At 39.8% G+C, this 17,649-nt stretch overlaps 4 protein-coding genes across 4 annotated transcripts; 2 read left to right on the top strand and 2 right to left on the bottom strand.

The window, feature by feature from the left end:
• The first annotated feature begins 3,783 nt into the window (after positions 1-3,783).
• LOC145959254 (uncharacterized) lies at positions 3,784-6,844 on the top strand. The gene is made up of 3 exons (XM_083077951.1): positions 3,784-6,432; positions 6,513-6,682; positions 6,801-6,844. The coding sequence occupies exons 1-3, from the start codon at positions 5,309-5,311 to the stop codon at positions 6,842-6,844; spliced, it is 1,338 nt and encodes a 445-aa protein (XP_082934077.1). The 5' UTR covers positions 3,784-5,308.
• A 608-nt stretch (positions 6,845-7,452) lies between these two features.
• LOC145959715 (uncharacterized) lies at positions 7,453-9,075 on the top strand. Its single transcript, XM_083078830.1, has one exon. The coding sequence runs from the start codon at positions 7,681-7,683 to the stop codon at positions 9,073-9,075; it is 1,395 nt and encodes a 464-aa protein (XP_082934956.1). The 5' UTR covers positions 7,453-7,680.
• Positions 9,076-12,434: 3,359 nt separating this feature from the next.
• LOC145959716 (uncharacterized) lies at positions 12,435-14,057 on the bottom strand. The gene has a single exon (XM_083078831.1). It carries the CDS (start codon positions 13,827-13,829, stop codon positions 12,435-12,437), a length of 1,395 nt encoding a protein of 464 aa, XP_082934957.1. The 5' UTR covers positions 13,830-14,057.
• A 608-nt stretch (positions 14,058-14,665) lies between these two features.
• On the bottom strand, positions 14,666-17,643 carry LOC145959184 (uncharacterized). Its single transcript, XM_083077837.1, has 3 exons — positions 15,078-17,643; positions 14,828-14,997; positions 14,666-14,709 (listed from the first exon to the last, which is right to left on the bottom strand). Exons 1-3 carry the CDS (start codon positions 16,199-16,201, stop codon positions 14,666-14,668), a joined length of 1,338 nt encoding a protein of 445 aa, XP_082933963.1. The 5' UTR covers positions 16,202-17,643.
• Between the last annotated feature and the right edge of the window lie 6 nt (positions 17,644-17,649).

Here is a 17,649-nt window from a genome sequence, read left to right as displayed (position 1 = left end):
TTCAAATCGAAATTTTGTTTTACATTCTTCTGGTGTCAAATTATTTACATCCAATCTTTCGTATTGAATATTTCTGATACGGACATTTTCGCGAGATACTAATAACTCGTTTATAATAACATCCTCTACTAAATTAAAATCGAAAACAGCAATGTCTAACAAATCCTCCATTTTTATACCTTCATTTGAATATCCTTTCGTTGTATATAGCGTTCGTTACGCAAAAACTCTTTTTGGTTAGAGCACGCAAAGGCAAAATACGTATTAAGTCACGTGACTTTAACGTTAAATATTAATCATGTGTCTCTTACCTATCGCACAATCAATTAAACTGTAATAATTTTACATCTCGAGAGCTTTCCAAAACACTATAATTATGTTAGTTTTCATTAAGTACTTTCCGAGTTATGAGGCTTGAAATCATTTCTTAATTTTACATAAACCATAAAATATCTTGTAAAATATTCATTTTTCGATTATCTTACCTTAATACTTTTATGTACAAAATAATGAGAGGAATCAATTGGTGTAAAGAAAAAACAACTGTGTGTTTTCTTTACACTAATTGATAAACTCGCCGACAAGGTGTCGATATTAAAAGTTTGTTTTTATCGTCGATCCAGTTCTCCGAGCGGCCTCGATTCCGGCCAGTTAAACGACGTGTACCAACGGAACTGCATCTTGCAGTCGCGATAAAGACGCGATAAGAATCGGTAGCCATTGGCTCTTTAAAGGCCAATAAAACGATAAAGAGAAATCAGCGATGTACTGCTTATCGCGAAAACCTGGAAGGGCGCGAATCTTGTGTTTATAAGTTCGATATCGATTTATCGGTTGATCGAACCAGCGACAAAAAACGAAGAAAACAGCGTGAGAAGGAAGAGAATACGCAAACATTGCAGCAAAAACTGCAGTAAAGAATGCAAACTAAAAAATGTTAAAACGCGTGACGAGTAAATAGCGTATATATTTATTCGACTAGTTAAATTAATTAATTAAATTAGTTTAACTAGTTTAGAATAAACAAATAAATGTGTATATAATATTAACGTAATTATATCATAACATGAGAAATTATTACTGCGAGATTCTGACACGCACGAATTATTATAATAAACTTAATTAAAATTATAATAAACCTAATTAAAATAATATTACGTAATAATATTATATTATTTATTAAAAATATGTAAATTTGACAGCTTGTTTTATAATTTATACTAAATTAATAAAATAATTTAAATATTTTTATAAAGAGATCAAGTTGAAAATATTTGGTTTCTAAATCATAAAAATCTTAAGATATACTTTGGCAATGATATTTGTACTTTTACATTTATATCTTATATTTTTTGACATTTAAAATATTATATAGAATTGAAATTTTTTCTTAATTTCTCTCTATATTAAAAAGAGAAGAAGAATTTATATCGCCAAGATTTTATTTCCTCTTGTTATATAAAAAAAATAAGCGTATATATATCAGAATATATTCTGATTTTCTACAACGGATGCAGTAGCTGTTTTATTGATATCAAATCCGTAATCTTTTTAAGAAAATCAGACATTTGCATGACTTTCATTGCTGACGTTCTTTGGCAAAATTTCTTTGCATATGTGAAATGATAGGAACCGGTTTCTTTCGTATATTTTTCTTTGTCACAGATCAAGCTCTACTTCCCAGTGGACTATTTCCTCAGTTTAGTATATGTATATAAGCTTTCAGGGTACTTGTTAGATATCTGACACTTGTCGTCTTATCGCATTGAAACTTTTTTCCTAGAGTGAGGCCAATATCGCGAGTTTGGTTTCCTTGCGAAGTGAACAACAAGCGAAAAGGAAACGAGAGAAAATAGATGGAGACAGCTGAAGGAAACGCGCGAAAGCGCGGAGGGATAATCGATTTCTATATCCTCTAGAATTTTATTATTTTCCTCTTTCGTATTATTTTATTAATACTTATTTAATTAGAATATATTTAGAACATAAATATTCCAAATAGTGATAGCGATCTTTGTTACACTTATCAAATGTTATGAATTTCTGCTTTGATTTCTATCGAAAGATATATAATTTCATTTTTTCGGTCTAACTGTAATATACGCTCGGGGCCTGCACTCTCACTCTCTCCTCTCTGGCTCTCACTTTACCTTACTCTTTGTATCCGGAGAATAAACACCGAGGGAGAAACGGCGAACACGAGTCGCCGACAGTTGTAATTCTATTGTGGACGCGCGGCCACGTCGTCTCGCAACGCGAATTTCCTAGCCGCGCCACGTTCGCCGGTGCCGACGAGGTGCGGAGTCGGTTAGCGAATACTCGTATAGTTACCGCCTAATGAGTGAACCTATCCCGTGGCGTGCATTTACAAGCACGGCCGATCACGGCCGCACCGGGCCCGTTGTACTTTACGTCGCGCAAAAACTGGCGCGATGGCGGCCGGTCGCAAATAATTCAGGAGGCTTTTACGAATATCCGGCGGCCGAATGGAAAATGCACGCGAGCCCTGATAACAATTTACAGTGATCGTTCGCATAGCACACAGGAAGCTCAGAGATATCAATTTTAATTTTAAAAAGAGATTCAATCGACTTAAAAATTGATTCGTCCTTTAATATATTTAAAGTGTTTTCGCTTCCCAAAATTTTTGCGAAAATGTCAAATGTAATGCTTCGTAAAAATTGGCGCGATTCGTAACGACAAGAAAAGGAATTCTTCGTAAATAATATTTTAATTGTAAGGAATAATAAATCTGCAATTAAGGGATGATTTGTTTTTTGCGCTGGTATGAATGGGGTTTAACACGAGCGTCTTAACCGGCAGTACTTATAACAAATTTCGTTCTAATTTGCCTTAGGTCACCCTTTCTTTCCTCTTTGTCGGGATGCTGAAATAATGAGGAATAATTGCGTCTCGAGGGTGAAGAGTACCGTCTTCCGCGCTCACAAATACACTTCTTAAGTGAAATAAATGCCCGCTGCCAACTATGCTTCCATTATGCGCACTTAAGTCTCCTCCTTTCGAGACGAGGTTTTAAAACCTTTAGTGTTGTGTGCAAAATATTTTAAACATATATAAATATCAGAGGTTTCTCTTTCTACGAATGATTCGATTAATTAATATATTGGATTTATATTTGATATAAATAAATTTTTTTTAGATTTTCGTTAGATTACTGCGTAAGTAGTTAGCACTAGGAGAATTCTAACGCAGGGATCTCAGGGGGGGTGAGGGGCGAGGGGATCTCAGCGGCGCGGGGGAATGACGTCACGCAGGATGGAGGGGGGATGACGTCACGCGGGACGGAGGGAATTTCGATGGCGCGGGGGCTGCGGGGCGGGGGACGCACGTATAAACAAAAATGGCGGTATTCCTATGAAGAAGATTTTGGGTCTCTCTCTATTCCTCTCTCTCTCTCGCTCTCTCTCTTTATCCCTTTATATTTCTATCCCTCTCTCTCTCTCCCTCTCCATCCCTCTATCCCTCTATCTATCTCTTTATCCCTTTTATCTCTCTTTCTCTCTGTATTATCGCAAGTATACAATATTAGTCATAAACTTATATTTTGAGATATTTCGGGGTCCGACGTTTTCGAGCAATCTGTGAATCATAGCGAGATAACAACACATTTTTGAGATATTATACAATATTACCAGTTAACAAACAATATAAATAGAAGTATTCTTTGAAGGATTGGGTGGATGGAAATGCGTGCGAAGAAATTACGTCATGATTTTGTTACAATTAAAAAAATATATATACCATAATTTATTTAAATGTGTATGTTTAATAAAAAGTATACAATATAAAAAAATAATAATAATAATATATAAAATAGACCGTCGGGCTATGTTGGGGAAGCCGTTTCTGAAAACAGAAGAAAACATACGCATTTCATTAGTTTAAATTATTTTAATAATTTATTTTAAAATACTTTTGATATATAATAAATTAAGATACTTACAATGTTATCCATCATCTATTTTAATTTGTGCAAATAGGGCACATGTTGCAGGCCAATATTTGATTCAAAGATCTTCTGCACTCTTTGCATGACATATTTTCCAAATGAACATAAGCTATGGTTCTATGTTCTCGAACAGCACTAGTTTCTTCATACTGATCCGGTGCTTCTAGAAAGCATTCGATACAAAATTTTAATCCATTTTCCATGTAGTAATATGAAATGCAACATATCTTTGTTGCTTGATTGTATGTCATTATTTCAGATATGCTTAAATCTCGCTGTTTCTTTTGTAACCGTTCATCAAGAATATCGACACTATTGTCACTATCATAATCACTGTCCTTCGCCAAGGGTTCTATATCAGATCCATCATCTTCCATCTCTCTCCTCTCTCTCTCCTCTCTCTCTATCTCCATCCGCTCCGCCACAACTGGATCCATCCAATAATCGTAATCATCATCCGTATCGTCGTCGATGATAATTACGTTTTCTTCAGCCATTGCACAAGACTAACGAAACACAGAAGAGCAACGAAAGAAATGATACTCTAGTGCAGCAGACCACCGAAACACAGAAGAGCAACGAAAGAAATGATACTCTAGTGCAGCAGAGTCCTCTTCATTATATTTTTTTAACATACACAATATAAATAGAAGTATTCTTTGAAGGATTGGGCGGATGGAAATACGTAGATAACAACACATTTTTGAGATATTTCGGGGTCCGACGTTTTCGAGCAATCTGTGAATCATAGCGAGATAACAACACATTTTCAACCCTAGGTTCAGTTACAAAAATTTTTTTCTTTTGTGCCTTCAACAATCTCTGAAAGTTTGTTGGTTGAATATAAGAAGGATCGAAGCGCATCAGATCATAGTACGTGATTTGAAAGCGCATCGACACGACGGTATAGCAAAAGTATAGTCAAAAATTATAGTGTTCTGTCAGAAAGTAATGTTCTGTCAGTGTTGTGTGATAATATAAAAATGGAAGACGAAGATCACGCGTTGTCATCTGACAGTGATTGCATTAGTGACTGCAGTGAGAACTCCACGGAATTCAGAGAGAAAATAGTGTCTGTTGCGGAAATTAATGCTTTAAACGCACGTAGTACAAAATTTTGTATCATATACTTTTATTATTCCACGGGTGGTGCTTTAGCTGTATGTCCTTCGTGTATGATTGCATTGCAAGGCGTGGATAGCCAAATGATGTATGCTGTTCGAAAGCATAAAATTGAGACACTTGATGCGATGGATGGCCGATTCTGTTCAAGTTGTAGCGAGCCGTTGTATATAAGATTTCCATGCAATATGTGCCCAATTTGCACTCTGTGAAGAAATGGAAAACGTCGAGCAGACTGAATGCGACCTGGTGGAGCGGTCCCGCCAAATTGCCACCTTGGGCGAATATTTTGCATGGCTACAACGATGCAACGAGTACATCGAGTCGCTGGAAGAGCAAAGTCGGATCAAACGACCGCGATTATCGATCGGGAATCGACAATCGCTGATTGCTCGAATCGCGCGACTCGAAGGTGCAAAGACTCGATTGCAGAGACAGTTTATGCCCAGTGGTGGTAATTACAGTGGCGACAATAACGCGGGTGCCGGATGTAGCGCGCATCAAAATGAACTTGTGCGGCGCGAGATTGATACCGCGTTCGATAACCGTATTCTAACCGGTGCTGTGATTAACGCAAACCATATCGAACCTCGTCAATTTCTCGAGGACGCCAAAGACATCGTGCTCGAGCAAGTGCAAGACGTTATAAGAAGATACAACAGTGTAAAATTGAACACTATATTCAACGGTGAATTTGTGTCGGGTGATAAGCGTGCGAATAAAAGTATCAATACGAGAAACTGTGAACTCTTTCGCACGTCTGATTTACACGAGTGGTACGAGCGCAGCGTTATCGAGCCCACTCTAGCATTGCTAGAAGAATTTCAGGAACGCGATAGTGGCTGGGCATTGTCGCGAATACAGAATTTAACTGTAAATATAAATAAGTATAATCCTATGCGCGCGGGATGTTATATTAAATTGCCGCGAGAAATTATGATGAAGAGAGCTGTAATTAATGTACAATCTAGAGACAATGCGTGTTTCGCGTGGGCAGTGGTGGCCGCTCTATACCCCGCTGAAAGAGACACAAATCGGGAATCTTCATATCCCCACTATACGACGGTGTTAAATGTACAAAATATTGAGTTTCCGATGACGTTGAACCAACTAAAAAAGTTTGAACATATAAACAATATCTCCATCAACGTGTACAGCATCGAGAAAGAAAACAGCATTGTCCCGATACGTCTTTCGGAGCAGAAACGGGATAAACACGTCAACCTGTTGTATGTGGAAGACGGTAACAGCGTCGGACATTTCGCATGGATCAAGAACTTATCCCGGCTCGTGAGCTCGCAACTGAGCAAACACAACGGCCGAAGATATATCTGTGATCGGTATGTATAATTTGAATAATTTATGTAATTATAAAATATAATGCATTGCATAAATCTTTAATTTAAATATTCTTTTACAGATGCTTGCACTATTTCGGATCGGAGGACAAGTTGCAGTCACATACGGTAGACTGCGGAAAAATAAACGACTGCGCTATCCGATTGCCGAGCGATAAGGACAAGTGGTTCGAGTTCAACAACTACACGAGGAAAGAGCGGCTTCCATTTGTGATCTATGCCGATTTGGAATGTGCGTTGACAAAGACTGACGAAGAAAAAAATTATCAGCATCATAAGGTATTTAGTATAGCGTATTATATGCATTGTTCGTTCGACGACTCGTTATCCGCGTACCATTCTCGCCGCAGTATTGATTGTATCGCGTGGTTCGCCGAAGAACTTAAAAATTTAGCGTTACGTGTAAAGACTATTTTAATGACTACAAATGTCTCCATGGTAAATTTAACATCGGACGAGTGGGAAAAATTTCACAGCGCAACGCATTGCCATATTTGCGAAAAACCGTTTACGCAAGAAGACGATACACGCGTACGCGATCATTGTCATTTGACCGGACGATATAGGGGTCCCGCGCACTCAAATTGCAATCTAAATTACAAAGAATCATTATATATTCCGATAGTCTTCCACAATTTATCAGGTTACGACGCGCATTTCATTATCGAGGATATAGCCACAGCGTTCGAAGGGGAAATCGAATTACTTCCAATAACCAAGGAAAAATATATATCGTTTACAAAAACTGTTAAAGTTGCACAAGACAATTGGAAAAATTATATAAAATTAAGTTTTATCGATTCGTACAAATTTCTTACGGCAAGTCTCGACAAATTGGCATCTTATCTAGACAAAGACAAATTCAAAATTTTAAAATCAGAATTTCAAAATTTATCTGCAGAAAATTTCAGTTTATTAACACGGAAAGGCGTCTTTCCGTACGAATACGTCGACTCTTTAGATAGGTTGCAAGATACGTGTTTACCACCGCGCGAATCGTTTTACAGTTCTTTGACCGGTGAAACTATATCCGAGAGCGATTACGCGCACGCCGAGAACATCTGGACGCGATTCTCCATTCGAACGCTAGACGAGTATAGCGATTTGTACCTGAAAATCGACGTCTTGTTATTAGCCGATATTTTTGAAAACTTTCGCGATAGTTGCATCAAAAGTTACGGACTCGACCCCGCGTATTATTATACTCTTCCCGGATACACGTGGGATGCCATGTTAAAGCATACAAAGATTACATTCGAATTGCTTACCGACATCGACATGGTCATGTTTATCGAACGCGGTATACGCGGTGGTCTGAGTCAGTGTTCCAACAGATACGCGCGCGCTAATAACAAGTACATGCAACAATCGTACGATCCATCGAAACCATCGTCGTACTTGATGTATTTCGATGTAAATAATTTGTACGGATGGGCAATGTGTCAACCGTTGCCCTATGCCGATTTTCGATGGGTCGACGACGTGTCGAATTTTGACGTAGCATCGATCGCGTTAGATTCGCCTACGGGTTATATCCTCGAAGTCGATCTCGAGTATCCGCAACATCTTCACGATACGCACATTGACCTACCGTTTTGCCCGACACGCGACAAGCCGCCCGGCAAGCGGCAAGACAAACTCCTCGCAACGCTATACGATAAGAAGCGTTACGTGATACACTACCGTAACCTACAGCAATGTACGCGACACGACCTTCGCGTTACAAAAATACATCGCATATTACAATTTACACAATCTCCGTGGCTTCGCAGTTATATCGAATTAAATACACAGTTTAGAACACTCGCGAAAAATGATTTTGAAAAAAATTTATATAAACTGATGAATAACGCGGTATTTGGTAAGACGATGGAAAATGTGCGTAATCGTGTCGATGTAAAATTATTAACAAAGTGGGACGGACGATACGGAGCAGAAGCAATGATAGCGAAACCAAATTTTCATAGTAGAAGCGTCTTTTCGGAAAATTTGGTTGCCATAGAATTACGCAAACTTGAAGTGAAATTTTATAAACCAATCTATGTCGGCATGTGCATACTCGACATTTCTAAAACGTGCTTGTACGAATTTCATCATGAGTACATGTCACCGCTATATCGTGATAAATGCCGGGTAATGTACACCGACACAGACAGTCTTATATACCACATTGAGTGCGAAGATGTCTATGAAAATATGAAACATGATATCGCTAGTTTCGATACGAGCGATTATCCAATTGATAACGCGTACGGTATACCGCTCGTGAATAAAAAAGTACCGGGTTTAATGAAAGATGAAAATAACGGCGCGATAATGACCGAATTCGTCGGGCTTAGAGCAAAAATGTATGCGATGAGAGTGGACGGGAAAAAGGATACGAAGAAGGTTAAAGGTGTCAAAAGTAACGTTGTTGCGAGAACGATAACATTCGACGATTACACGCGGTGTCTGAATGACGAAATAGAAATGACACGACAGCAATCTTGCATAAGATCGAAATTGCACAAAGTGTATACCGTCCGCGAGACGAAAATTGCTCTGAGTCCGTACGATGACAAGCGGTATATCGTACCTGATTCGACCGACACATTACCATGGGGACATTATAGGATACCTTTATAATATAATATATATAATGTAATGTAATATAGTATGTGATATAATGTCAGATATTATTTTTGTATATGTATCTCATATGTATATGTATTTCATATATTGTATTATATACGATTATTGGAAAGGATGTATTAATAAAGATTTTTGTATTTTTATATATTTCATGTATATTTTTTATATGTTGTACATATTTTTTCTTAAATTTAAAAATAAATACAATTTGTATGAATTAAATCACATTGTCCTTATGTATCCAAGAATTGTGCGAATTGTCAAATCCCAACCATTTCACGTAAACCTCGTTACCCCTCCTACGCAGTATTTTCTCCACGAGATACACGTCCGGATAATTCGCGCGATGCAACTCGTACTCGTAGAACGCTCCAGCAATAGATTTTTTGCGATAATCCTCCAGTAGATAGCTTACGGGATTAGTATGTTGTACTTTTGCAATTTTAAACACTTCGGTTGTCCAATTTGGCGTGTAACCTTTCTCGAAAACTGTCTTGTACTTGCTAACGCGTACCGAGTCACCTACTTTGAATTTCGCCGGACCCGCGATATTTACATGGTTGTGCACAGTAGCCAAGAGTCTTTCAGCGATCGCGGGAGTAACGTCGACGGGTCGCATACCGATCGTTCGATGCTTGCGCGCGTTGTAATCCGATACGAGTCGCGGCAACGCGCTGATCCACTTGTAAGATCCGTTCAGCGTAAACATCTTCCACATGTCGTTTTTCAGCGTGCGATTGAATCGCTCAACGATCGATGCCTTCAATACCGAATATGTAGAATAGTGATTGATGTCATGTTTCCGCATGAGCCGTTGCACGTCAGCGTTATAAAATTCCTTCCCCATATCAGTCTGTAAGTTTTTCGGACATCTTTTGCTATCTCGAATTATCTCGGCGATAGCGTCAGCTGTCTCGCTTCCACCTTTACTCTTGAGTGGTATGGCCCACGCGTGCTTGCTCAACGCATCTATGACTGTGAGTATGTAGTGGTAACCTCTGTTGAAACGAGAGTACGGACGCATCTCGACAATGTCAGCTTGCCACAGGTCATCGTATCCCCGCACTATGACGTGTCTTCGGGGAAAATTTTTTCTCGCCGGCGCGTGCAATTCGTTCACCAACTGCCGTTTCTCTAAACTATGTTGTTTCTTCACTTCCTCGGTTATTCCCGATCGCCGATCCATCGTTGTTTCGATTCGTCGATCAAACGATGTGTGCCTCGAGTATCACCGTGCGTTTTATCATTCGTTGCTAGACGTTCCTGGCCCGTTCGATAGCCGTTCAAAACTGTTCGATAGCCGTTCATAGCCGTTCAATAGCCGTTCGTAACTGTTCGATAGCCGTTCGATAGCCGTTCGATAGCTGTTCATAGCTGTTCGATAGCCATTCATAGCTGTTCGATAGCCGTTCCCAACCCGTTCGATAAACCTTTGTAGATGCTCATAGCTGTTCGATAACCGTTCTAGCTGTTCGATAGCCGTTCCCAACCCGTTCGATAAACCTTTGTAGATGTTTAATAATTGTACAATAGCCGTTCCTAAACCGTTCACTACAGCCGCTCATTACAGGTTGATAGCCGTTTCTGAATTAGTGTTAATCGCACGCCGAAGCTCGTTTATCGCAGTCTGCAAAGCTCGCACATCCTTCTCGAACGCAGTCAGCAGAAAGAATCAGACGAGAAGCTGACTGCGTTCGAGAAGGATGTGCGAGCTTTGCAGACTGCGATAAACGAGCTTCGGCGTGCGATTAACACTAATTCAGAAACGGCTATCAACCTGTAATGAGCGGCTGTAGTGAACGGTTTAGGAACGGCTATTGTACAATTATTAAACATCTACAAAGGTTTATCGAACGGGTTGGGAACGGCTATCGAACAGCTAGAACGGTTATCGAACAGCTATGAGCATCTACAAAGGTTTATCGAACGGGTTGGGAACGGCTATCGAACAGCTATGAATGGCTATCGAACAGCTATGAACAGCTATCGAACGGCTATCGAACGGCTATCGAACAGTTACGAACGGCTATCGAACGGCTATGAACGGCTATCGAACAGTTTTGAACGGCTATCGAACGGGCCAGGAACGTCTAGCAACGAATGATAAAACGCACGGTGATACTCGAGGCACACATCGTTTGATCGACGAATCGAAACAACGATGGATCGGCGATCGGGAATAACCGAGGAAGTGAAGAAACAACATAGTTTAGAGAAACGGCAGTTGGTGAACGAATTGCACGCGCCGGCGAGAAAAAATTTTCCCCGAAGACACGTCATAGTGCGGGGATACGATGACCTGTGGCAAGCTGACATTGTCGAGATGCGTCCGTACTCTCGTTTCAACAGAGGTTACCACTACATACTCACAGTCATAGATGCGTTGAGCAAGCACGCGTGGGCCATACCACTCAAGAGTAAAGGTGGAAGCGAGACAGCTGACGCTATCGCCGAGATAATTCGAGATAGCAAAAGATGTCCGAAAAACTTACAGACTGATATGGGGAAGGAATTTTATAACGCTGACGTGCAACGGCTCATGCGGAAACATGACATCAATCACTATTCTACATATTCGGTATTGAAGGCATCGATCGTTGAGCGATTCAATCGCACGCTGAAAAACGACATGTGGAAGATGTTTACGCTGAACGGATCTTACAAGTGGATCAGCGCGTTGCCGCGACTCGTATCGGATTACAACGCGCGCAAGCATCGAACGATCGGTATGCGACCCGTCGACGTTACTCCCGCGATCGCTGAAAGACTCTTGGCTACTGTGCACAACCATGTAAATATCGCGGGTCCGGCGAAATTCAAAGTAGGTGACTCGGTACGCGTTAGCAAGTACAAGACAGTTTTCGAGAAAGGTTACACGCCAAATTGGACAACCGAAGTGTTTAAAATTGCAAAAGTACAACATACTAATCCCGTAAGCTATCTACTGGAGGATTATCGCAAAAAATCTATTGCTGGAGCGTTCTACGAGTACGAGTTGCATCGCGCGAATTATCCGGACGTGTATCTCGTGGAGAAAATACTGCGTAGGAGGGGTAACGAGGTTTACGTGAAATGGTTGGGATTTGACAATTCGCACAATTCTTGGATACATAAGGACAATGTGATTTAATTCATACAAATTGTATTTATTTTTAAATTTAAGAAAAAATATGTACAACATATAAAAAATATACATGAAATATATAAAAATACAAAAATCTTTATTAATACATCCTTTCCAATAATCGTATATAATACAATATATGAAATACATATACATATGAGATACATATACAAAAATAATATCTGACATTATATCACATACTATATTACATTACATTATATATATTATATTATAAAGGTATCCTATAATGTCCCCATGGTAATGTGTCGGTCGAATCAGGTACGATATACCGCTTGTCATCGTACGGACTCAGAGCAATTTTCGTCTCGCGGACGGTATACACTTTGTGCAATTTCGATCTTATGCAAGATTGCTGTCGTGTCATTTCTATTTCGTCATTCAGACACCGCGTGTAATCGTCGAATGTTATCGTTCTCGCAACAACGTTACTTTTGACACCTTTAACCTTCTTCGTATCCTTTTTCCCGTCCACTCTCATCGCATACATTTTTGCTCTAAGCCCGACGAATTCGGTCATTATCGCGCCGTTATTTTCATCTTTCATTAAACCCGGTACTTTTTTATTCACGAGCGGTATACCGTACGCGTTATCAATTGGATAATCGCTCGTATCGAAACTAGCGATATCATGTTTCATATTTTCATAGACATCTTCGCACTCAATGTGGTATATAAGACTGTCTGTGTCGGTGTACATTACCCGGCATTTATCACGATATAGCGGTGACATGTACTCATGATGAAATTCGTACAAGCACGTTTTAGAAATGTCGAGTATGCACATGCCGACATAGATTGGTTTATAAAATTTCACTTCAAGTTTGCGTAATTCTATGGCAACCAAATTTTCCGAAAAGACGCTTCTACTATGAAAATTTGGTTTCGCTATCATTGCTTCTGCTCCGTATCGTCCGTCCCACTTTGTTAATAATTTTACATCGACACGATTACGCACATTTTCCATCGTCTTACCAAATACCGCGTTATTCATCAGTTTATATAAATTTTTTTCAAAATCATTTTTCGCGAGTGTTCTAAACTGTGTATTTAATTCGATATAACTGCGAAGCCACGGAGATTGTGTAAATTGTAATATGCGATGTATTTTTGTAACGCGAAGGTCGTGTCGCGTACATTGCTGTAGGTTACGGTAGTGTATCACGTAACGCTTCTTATCGTATAGCGTTGCGAGGAGTTTGTCTTGCCGCTTGCCGGGCGGCTTGTCGCGTGTCGGGCAAAACGGTAGGTCAATGTGCGTATCGTGAAGATGTTGCGGATACTCGAGATCGACTTCGAGGATATAACCCGTAGGCGAATCTAACGCGATCGATGCTACGTCAAAATTCGACACGTCGTCGACCCATCGAAAATCGGCATAGGGCAACGGTTGACACATTGCCCATCCGTACAAATTATTTACATCGAAATACATCAAGTACGACGATGGTTTCGATGGATCGTACGATTGTTGCATGTACTTGTTATTAGCGCGCGCGTATCTGTTGGAACACTGACTCAGACCACCGCGTATACCGCGTTCGATAAACATGACCATGTCGATGTCGGTAAGCAATTCGAATGTAATCTTTGTATGCTTTAACATGGCATCCCACGTGTATCCGGGAAGAGTATAATAATACGCGGGGTCGAGTCCGTAACTTTTGATGCAACTATCGCGAAAGTTTTCAAAAATATCGGCTAATAACAAGACGTCGATTTTCAGGTACAAATCGCTATACTCGTCTAGCGTTCGAATGGAGAATCGCGTCCAGATGTTCTCGGCGTGCGCGTAATCGCTCTCGGATATAGTTTCACCGGTCAAAGAACTGTAAAACGATTCGCGCGGTGGTAAACACGTATCTTGCAACCTATCTAAAGAGTCGACGTATTCGTACGGAAAGACGCCTTTCCGTGTTAATAAACTGAAATTTTCTGCAGATAAATTTTGAAATTCTGATTTTAAAATTTTGAATTTGTCTTTGTCTAGATAAGATGCCAATTTGTCGAGACTTGCCGTAAGAAATTTGTACGAATCGATAAAACTTAATTTTATATAATTTTTCCAATTGTCTTGTGCAACTTTAACAGTTTTTGTAAACGATATATATTTTTCCTTGGTTATTGGAAGTAATTCGATTTCCCCTTCGAACGCTGTGGCTATATCCTCGATAATGAAATGCGCGTCGTAACCTGATAAATTGTGGAAGACTATCGGAATATATAATGATTCTTTGTAATTTAGATTGCAATTTGAGTGCGCGGGACCCCTATATCGTCCGGTCAAATGACAATGATCGCGTACGCGTGTATCGTCTTCTTGCGTAAACGGTTTTTCGCAAATATGGCAATGCGTTGCGCTGTGAAATTTTTCCCACTCGTCCGATGTTAAATTTACCATGGAGACATTTGTAGTCATTAAAATAGTCTTTACACGTAACGCTAAATTTTTAAGTTCTTCGGCGAACCACGCGATACAATCAATACTGCGGCGAGAATGGTACGCGGATAACGAGTCGTCGAACGAACAATGCATATAATACGCTATACTAAATACCTTATGATGCTGATAATTTTTTTCTTCGTCAGTCTTTGTCAACGCACATTCCAAATCGGCATAGATCACAAATGGAAGCCGCTCTTTCCTCGTGTAGTTGTTGAACTCGAACCACTTGTCCTTATCGCTCGGCAATCGGATAGCGCAGTCGTTTATTTTTCCGCAGTCTACCGTATGTGACTGCAACTTGTCCTCCGATCCGAAATAGTGCAAGCATCTGTAAAAGAATATTTAAATTAAAGATTTATGCAATGCATTATATTTTATAATTACATAAATTATTCAAATTATACATACCGATCACAGATATATCTTCGGCCGTTGTGTTTGCTCAGTTGCGAGCTCACGAGCCGGGATAAGTTCTTGATCCATGCGAAATGTCCGACGCTGTTACCGTCTTCCACATACAACAGGTTGACGTGTTTATCCCGTTTCTGCTCCGAAAGACGTATCGGGACAATGCTGTTTTCTTTCTCGATGCTGTACACGTTGATGGAGATATTGTTTATATGTTCAAACTTTTTTAGTTGGTTCAACGTCATCGGAAACTCAATATTTTGTACATTTAACACCGTCGTATAGTGGGGATATGAAGATTCCCGATTTGTGTCTCTTTCAGCGGGGTATAGAGCGGCCACCACTGCCCACGCGAAACACGCATTGTCTCTAGATTGTACATTAATTACAGCTCTCTTCATCATAATTTCTCGCGGCAATTTAATATAACATCCCGCGCGCATAGGATTATACTTATTTATATTTACAGTTAAATTCTGTATTCGCGACAATGCCCAGCCACTATCGCGTTCCTGAAATTCTTCTAGCAATGCTAGAGTGGGCTCGATAACGCTGCGCTCGTACCACTCGTGTAAATCAGACGTGCGAAAGAGTTCACAGTTTCTCGTATTGATACTTTTATTCGCACGCTTATCACCCGACACAAATTCACCGTTGAATATAGTGTTCAATTTTACACTGTTGTATCTTCTTATAACGTCTTGCACTTGCTCGAGCACGATGTCTTTGGCGTCCTCGAGAAATTGACGAGGTTCGATATGGTTTGCGTTAATCACAGCACCGGTTAGAATACGGTTATCGAACGCGGTATCAATCTCGCGCCGCACAAGTTCATTTTGATGCGCGCTACATCCGGCACCCGCGTTATTGTCGCCACTGTAATTACCACCACTGGGCATAAACTGTCTCTGCAATCGAGTCTTTGCACCTTCGAGTCGCGCGATTCGAGCAATCAGCGATTGTCGATTCCCGATCGATAATCGCGGTCGTTTGATCCGACTTTGCTCTTCCAGCGACTCGATGTACTCGTTGCATCGTTGTAGCCATGCAAAATATTCGCCCAAGGTGGCAATTTGGCGGGACCGCTCCACCAGGTCGCATTCAGTCTGCTCGACGTTTTCCATTTCTTCACAGAGTGCAAATTGGGCACATATTGCATGGAAATCTTATATACAACGGCTCGCTACAACTTGAACAGAATCGGCCATCCATCGCATCAAGTGTCTCAATTTTATGCTTTCGAACAGCATACATCATTTGGCTATCCACGCCTTGCAATGCAATCATACACGAAGGACATACAGCTAAAGCACCACCCGTGGAATAATAAAAGTATATGATACAAAATTTTGTACTACGTGCGTTTAAAGCATTAATTTCCGCAACAGACACTATTTTCTCTCTGAATTCCGTGGAGTTCTCACTGCAGTCACTAATGCAATCACTGTCAGATGACAACGCGTGATCTTCGTCTTCCATTTTTATATTATCACACAACACTGACAGAACATTACTTTCTGACAGAACACTATAATTTTTGACTATACTTTTGCTATACCGTCGTGTCGATGCGCTTTCAAATCACGTACTATGATCTGATGCGCTTCGATCCTTCTTATATTCAACCAACAAACTTTCAGAGATTGTTGAAGGCACAAAAGAAAAAAATTTTTGTAACTGAACCTAGGGTTGAAAATGTGTTGTTATCTCGCTATGATTCACAGATTGCTCGAAAACGTCGGACCCCGAAATATCTCAAAAATGTGTTGTTATCTACGTATTTCCATCCGCCCAATCCTTCAAAGAATACTTCTATTTATATTGTGTATGTTAAAAAAATATAATGAAGAGGACTCTGCTGCACTAGAGTATCATTTCTTTCGTTGCTCTTCTGTGTTTCGGTGGTCTGCTGCACTAGAGTATCATTTCTTTCGTTGCTCTTCTGTGTTTCGTTAGTCTTGTGCAATGGCTGAAGAAAACGTAATTATCATCGACGACGATACGGATGATGATTACGATTATTGGATGGATCCAGTTGTGGCGGAGCGGATGGAGATAGAGAGAGAGGAGAGAGAGAGGAGAGAGATGGAAGATGATGGATCTGATATAGAACCCTTGGCGAAGGACAGTGATTATGATAGTGACAATAGTGTCGATATTCTTGATGAACGGTTACAAAAGAAACAGCGAGATTTAAGCATATCTGAAATAATGACATACAATCAAGCAACAAAGATATGTTGCATTTCATATTACTACATGGAAAATGGATTAAAATTTTGTATCGAATGCTTTCTAGAAGCACCGGATCAGTATGAAGAAACTAGTGCTGTTCGAGAACATAGAACCATAGCTTATGTTCATTTGGAAAATATGTCATGCAAAGAGTGCAGAAGATCTTTGAATCAAATATTGGCCTGCAACATGTGCCCTATTTGCACAAATTAAAATAGATGATGGATAACATTGTAAGTATCTTAATTTATTATATATCAAAAGTATTTTAAAATAAATTATTAAAATAATTTAAACTAATGAAATGCGTATGTTTTCTTCTGTTTTCAGAAACGGC

Source organism: Camponotus vicinus, unplaced genomic scaffold (genome assembly GCF_025532165.1).
Source record: "Camponotus vicinus isolate PSW18456_S1 unplaced genomic scaffold, iyCamVici1.0 SCAF_1, whole genome shotgun sequence".
Lineage (NCBI taxonomy): Eukaryota > Metazoa > Arthropoda > Insecta > Hymenoptera > Formicidae > Camponotus > Camponotus vicinus.
The sequence above is the reverse complement of the archived record's forward strand: the minus strand, read 5'-3'. Positions and strand labels throughout refer to the sequence as shown.

What these genes read in the sequence shown, in the direction of transcription:
- LOC145959254 (XM_083077951.1), top strand. Translation starts at nt 5,309, where the DNA reads ATGGAAAACGTCGAGCAGACTGAATGCGACCTGGTGGAGCGGTCCCGC. An exon ending in CGAAGATATATCTGTGATCG is followed by an intron (nt 6,433 to 6,512) that starts GTATGTATAATT and finishes ATTCTTTTACAG; the next exon opens with ATGCTTGCACTATTTCGGAT. An exon ending in GATCTATGCCGATTTGGAAT is followed by an intron (nt 6,683 to 6,800) that starts GTGCGTTGACAA and finishes TTCTCGCCGCAG; the next exon opens with TATTGATTGTATCGCGTGGT.
- LOC145959715 (XM_083078830.1), top strand. Translation starts at nt 7,681, where the DNA reads ATGTTAAAGCATACAAAGATTACATTCGAATTGCTTACCGACATCGAC.
- LOC145959716 (XM_083078831.1), bottom strand. Translation starts at nt 13,829, where the DNA reads ATGTTAAAGCATACAAAGATTACATTCGAATTGCTTACCGACATCGAC.
- LOC145959184 (XM_083077837.1), bottom strand. Translation starts at nt 16,201, where the DNA reads ATGGAAAACGTCGAGCAGACTGAATGCGACCTGGTGGAGCGGTCCCGC. An exon ending in CGAAGATATATCTGTGATCG is followed by an intron (nt 14,998 to 15,077) that starts GTATGTATAATT and finishes ATTCTTTTACAG; the next exon opens with ATGCTTGCACTATTTCGGAT. An exon ending in GATCTATGCCGATTTGGAAT is followed by an intron (nt 14,710 to 14,827) that starts GTGCGTTGACAA and finishes TTCTCGCCGCAG; the next exon opens with TATTGATTGTATCGCGTGGT.